General features: G+C 45.1%; 1 protein-coding gene across 1 annotated transcript in view; it reads right to left on the bottom strand.

The window, feature by feature from the left end:
• LOC120381607 (zinc finger protein 850-like) overlaps positions 1-5,373 on the bottom strand; it is a 142,682-nt gene extending 137,309 nt beyond the window's left edge. The window contains exons 1-2 of the mRNA XM_039499757.1: positions 5,321-5,373; positions 3,651-4,257 (exon numbers count right to left, since the gene is read on the bottom strand). Coding sequence (XP_039355691.1) covers positions 3,651-4,257; positions 5,321-5,373 — 660 coding nt within the window. The remainder of the gene's footprint in view (positions 1-3,650; positions 4,258-5,320) is intronic.
• Positions 5,374-6,000: the final 627 nt, after the last annotated feature.

Here is a 6,000-nt window from a genome sequence, read left to right on the forward strand (position 1 = left end):
CTCTCACATATTTCCCCACTCTAATTCCTTTGGAGTGAGGTTTTAATTTCAGGATTAGTCACCATTTCCGATTTAGGAAGAGGACGGAGGGAGAAAACTAGAAGAAAACCTGAATTATATTGTAACTCTGAAAGTTATCATTTAATCAGCCTCTTATGTTACACTAATTAACTTCATGTTTAATTTCATTGTCGCTGGTAACAACTTATTCAAAGATTACAAAATATAAACCTATAGGGCAGTTTTCTCTTAATTCCCATTTCCATCCAGTCAGCTTTGTGTGAAGTCACATTCTACAACCGAGGAGCCTTCCATTTCTGTGAGTTCATTTCTCCCTGGGACTTCTCCCATGAGTGTGGGTGGAAGGCGTCTCACGCTATGTGGGAAGGCTGCATTATGAGAAAAATCACCTGTGCTCTATTTTCACACTTTCTAATCTTTCAGAGTAGCAGGAGGTGGAGAAGTGATAAAAATGCGTAAGACTAAGTAGCAAACCTAAGAGACCAAACCACAGACTCTGGACTCAGCATTCATGTATCCTGCAGTCTGAACTTGGAATTTGATACATTCCCTCATTAGGTACAATCATCTCCCCAGCAGGGAAGTGCTTCTTGTCCAACAAGGCAGCCAGATTGGGACCCGTAGGCATGGAATGGCTCTGAAGGAATCAGCTGTTTCTCTCTGTGCTTCATAAAACTTTGGTTCCAAATGGTAAAAGTCAGTTTTCTCAATTTAATCATGGCATCTTTTAGGAGTGTGATCAATGCCACTTAACTAGGGAGCAGCGTTCTAAAAGTAGTTTACCTGGGCCACAGGTCACCATAGCTTCCATCTCTGGGGCAAAAATCAACCACTAGTTCTTGTCAAATATTTTACCTTCCTTGGAATAATTTCACACTTCTCTGGCATAGAATTCTTCACCAACCATACAACGTATCAGTAGCAATAGTGAGGTATAACTTCCCCACATATACCCACTATACACATAGTTCTTTAATCTCATGGCACAGATTTAAAATAGGGATTAAATTCAGGTGCATTTTAAAATCTCTATAAGACACCAAATATCAGGTATGTTTTAAAAGTAGATATCTTTCTGCAGCTATATCACATTCAACACAAATTTCATTTTCTACACATTTGCAGCATCTCCCAAGGTGAACAGAAATATCACTTCCATTTTTCCCATCTCTACCTAGACAGGAATTGCATTTCCCAAATAATAGGCAACATGCATCTGATTAGGAAGGAGATATCTTCAGGAGCGAGCTCCTGCAGGGCCTGGGCCACAACTGCTTTCGGAGTCCAATGCATAGGTATTTTGCTTAGTTCCAAGTCACTTACTAGGGAATCCTCTTCTCAGCCCTTCAGAGAAAATATTGACCTACCCAATTGAACAACGGGGGGTTGGGATGGTGATGGGGAATAACGGAATCCCTCTGACTTACCCTATCTGCTTCTGTTGTTACAAAGGGTGAAATGACATTTTCCCCTATCCCTGCCCTGTTCCTGCTCTTTGTTATAGTTCAATATATTTTAAGTGAGGAAAATGGTAGTAAAAATATCTGCTCTGCAGCACAACCTGAAGCAACATCAGAGCAACTGGGAATGAAACAATTGGTTCCCCAAGGGAGAACTCAATGACTAACAATTGCTTTGAAATGGGGGAACAGTATAACCGTGATGCTCAGGGTTTGTTTAGACTAGGAAAAGTGATGGAGTTTAGGTCAGGTCAAGGGGGAAGCTAATGCCAACCCCTGCACCTGGGCTGCATCTCCTCTACAACTATACTTGTCTTTTTACCCCAAGATCACTAACTTGAGCAGCCAATGCCATGTACAGCCCTAGTGGCTGTCAGGCACAGGTAGTTTTTGCCTCAGTGTAGCTTGTTGGGATCAAACCTCTCTCCCAGCTGGAGCTGATGAACATTCCGGGCTGGAGGGCCTTCTAGGATGAGAAAACGGGCTTTGTGGATATGTGGAAAGTGGTGGAGGTGATATATCTTGACTTTAGCAAAGTTTTTGCTACAGTCTCCCACAGTATTCTTATCAGCAAGTTAAAAAAGTATGGATTGGATGAATGGACCAGAAGGAGGATAGAAAGCTGGCTACATTGTTGGGCTCAATGGGTAGTGATCAATGGCTTGATGTCAAGTTGGCAGCAGGTATTAAGTGGAGTGCCCCAGGGGTCAGTCTTGGTCCCGGTTATGTTCAACATCTTTATTAATGATCTGGATGATGGGATTAATTGCACCCTCAGCAAGTTTGCAGATGACACTAAGATGGGGGGAAGAGGTATTTACACTGGAGGGCAGGGATAGGGCCCAGAGTGACCTAGACAAATTAGAGGATTGGGTCAAAAGAACTCTAATGAGGTTCAAGAAGGACAAGTGCAGAGTCCTACACTTAGGAAGGAAGAATCCCATGCACCGCTAAAGGCTGGGGACTGACTGGCTAAGCGGCAGTTCTGTAGAAAAGAACCTGGGAATTGCATTGGATGAGAAGCTGGATGAGAATCAGCTTCTCATCCAATGTAGGGAGGAGGGATAGCTCAGTGGTTTGCGCATTGGCCTGCTAAACCCAGGATTGTGAGTTCAATCCTTGACGGGGCCACTTAGGGATCTGAGGCAAAAACTGGTCCTGCTAGTGAAGGCAGGGGGCTGGACTTGATGACCTTTCAAGGTCCCTTCCAGTTCTAGGAGATTGGTATATCTCCAATTATTACCTTTTAGTACCAGTGTGCCCTCGTTGCCAAGGAGGCCAATGGCATATCGGGCTATATTAGTAGGAGCATTTCCAGCAGATCAAGGGAAGTGATTATTTCTGTCTATTCAGCGCTGGTGAGGCCACACCTGGAGTATTGCATCCAGTTTTGGTCCTCCCACTACAGAAGGGATGTGGACAAATTGGAGAGAGTCCAGCGGAGGGCAACAAAAATGATTAGGGGGCTGGGGCACATGACTTTCGAAGAGAGGCTGAGGGAACGGGGGTTATTTATTCTGCAGAAAACAACAGTGATGGGGGGATTTGATAGCAGCCTTCAACTACCTGAAGGGGGGGTTCAAAGAGGAGGGAGCTTGGTTGTTCTCAGTGGTCGCAGACGACAGAACAAGAGGCAATGGTCTCAAGTTGCAGTGGGGGAGGTCTAGGTTGGCTATTAGGAAACACTATTTCACTAGCAGGGTGGTGAAGCACTGGAATGGGTTACCTAGGGAGGTGGTGGAATTTCCATACTTAGAGGTTTCCAAGGCACAGCTTGGCAAAGCCTTGGCTGGGATGATTGAATTAGTATGGGTCCTGCTTTGAGCAGGGGATTGGACTAGATGACCTCCCGAGGTCTCCTCCAACCCTAATATTCTATGAGTCTATAACACACACTCCTGTGACTCCAAAGGAAAGCAGTTGATAGAAAAGATCACAGGACTGACCCCAAAGAAGGGTGAGCTGCAAAAGTCAGAAGCAGGCAACTCATCTGGGGGAGCCGAGAGACCACAGTGAAGACGGTGCAAAAATCACTATGTGGGAATTAGCAAATGTGATTTTTTTTTTTAAATCTTTTGGCCAGCCCTAGTCAAGGCATTTATTACAGTTCTCTCTCATGTGGATTGTCTGATGTCTAATAAGGTTTGAGCTCCGATTGAAGCATTTCCCACACTCAGAGCACGTGTAGGGTTTCTCTCCTGTGTGGATTCTTCGATGGGTGATAAGCTGTGAGCTCCGATTGAAGCGTATCCCACACTCGGAGCATCCATAAGGTTTCTCACCTGTGTGGATTGTCTGATGTGTGGTAAGGTGTGAGCGCTGATTGAAGCTTTTCCCACACTCAGAGCATGTGTAGGGCGTCTCTCCTGTGTGGATTCGCTGGTGTGAGATGAGGGCTGAACTATCAGTGAAGCATTTCCCGCACTCAGAGCATCCATAAGGTTTCTCCCCAGTGTGGATTCTTCTATGTGTGATAAGGTGTGAGTGCCGATTGAAGCGTTTCCCGCACTCAGCGCATCCATAAGGTTTCTCACCCGTGTGGATTGTCTGATGCGTGATAAGGTGTGAGCTCCGACTGAAGCTTTTCCCGCACTCAGAGCATGTGTAGGGTGTCTCTCCTGTGTGGATTCTACAATGAGTGATAAGGTGTGAGTGCCAACACAAGCTTTTCCCACACTCAGAGCATGTGTAGGGCCGCTCTCCTGTGTGGATTCGACGATGTGAGATGAGGGTTGAACTATCAATGAAGCATTTCCCACACTCAGAGCATCCATAAGGTTTCTCACCCGTGTGGATTCTCCTATGTGTGATAAGGGCAGAGCTTCGATTGAAGCGTTTCCCGCACTCAGAGCACTTGTAGGGATTCTCTCCCCTGTGAATTCTCTGATGTGTGAAAAGGTATGAGCTCCCATTGAAGCTTTTCCTGCACTTATGGCATGTGTAGCATGTCTCTTCCAAGTTGATTTCCTTGCGTGCAATAAGGTCTGAGTGGCTATTGAAGTTTTCCTCTGGCCTCTGCTGAGTCTTGCAGGCGTTTGCTTTTTCTGGGAGTGCACAACTCCCTAAAACATTCCCTTTGGATCTTCCTTTTAACATCCCATGTGGTTCTACTTGCTCAGCATCTTCCTGCTGGGGTTCCTCCTCATTCTCATTCACCTTCCCATCACCTGATGGGAGACAGAGAGAATCCAGACATAGGTCACTCCCTGTGCCGGAAAGAAATGAAATCTCAGAGACCGGAATTGAAAAAGGGATGAACAAAACAAAATACATGTGGGGGAGATCAAACCTATCAGGAGCTGATTTTCCCCAAACCTTTCCCCAGAGGAGAGAGGAAGGGATCAGTTTTGGTCCACATCTCACCAGAACACTCCGGGGGAAGCTATATTGGTGAGAGACCTGCTGCCAGTTGTCAGTCAGTATAGGTGGGAAGCCATGAGTGACCTCTGCCTAAAGATTCCATATCTGCAAGGAACAATCCTGAACTTGGAGAGCTCACAAGATCTTTTGTAGGGCATCCCAATTGTTTCCTGTATTCAAAGACAGTTTTTTTAGTTGGTTTAACAAATTCCTCACCTGTGCAGGCAGCTCTTGGAAGCACTTCTTTCTCAGAGCCCTGGAGGTCTGGGACCCATGGTTCTTCCCCTCGTTCTAGCTGCGAGATCACATCAGGTTTTGAAACTGGAAACCCTACTAAAGGCAAAGAAAACAAGGTGGTATTGGGCTGTTAGGAATACGATTATGTGTCGATAGGGCCCATCACCACCAGATAAAGAAACAGATCTTAAGATGGTTAAAGAAAACTTAGTCTGACAGCAGCCTGTCTGGCAAGGAATCACTTATCAACAGTTCTGGTTGTGAAACTCTCATTTCGGTATTGCTTTATCTTCATGTTCCCCACTTTTCTATTGTTAATCTGTCTGGTTCTCTAATTGTTTCTGACTGCTGTATAAATAATTTTGCTAGGTGCAAGTTAATTAGGGTAGTGGGATATAATTGGTTAGAGAATTACATTACAATATGTTAGGATTGGTTAGTTAAATGTCAGTACTATGACTGGTTAAGGTACAGCTGAGAATATTACTATATAACCTGGTGTTAAACAGGAGGGGGGGAATGGAAATTGGAATCATGTTTGTTAAGGGCGGAACGGGAATAGGGAATGGGGAAGAGAGACACACGCAAGGCTCTGCAGTGTCAGAGCTTGGAAGGGTGACACGGTGTAAATGCTCTGCAGCATCAGAGCTGGGAATGGAACACCGTGGAACAGACTCTATCGGCACACAGAGATAAACCCTACTGGTGTGAAGGGCTTCGGAATATGCTTGCTTGGAAACTAACCCCAATAAACATCGCATTGTCTACACTTTGGACTTCTGGTCTTTTGCTGCTTGCGGTCTGCATGACAAGAACCAGGGAAGTGGGAAGGTGATGGGAAAGCCCTCTAACAAATGGACATGATCTGATAACCTAGACATAAGCCTTAGAGGAAGGTTTTAATACACTATGAAACGGATCA

The sequence above is a fragment of the Mauremys reevesii genome, linkage group 14 (assembly GCF_016161935.1).
Source record: "Mauremys reevesii isolate NIE-2019 linkage group 14, ASM1616193v1, whole genome shotgun sequence".
NCBI lineage: Eukaryota > Metazoa > Chordata > Testudines > Geoemydidae > Mauremys > Mauremys reevesii.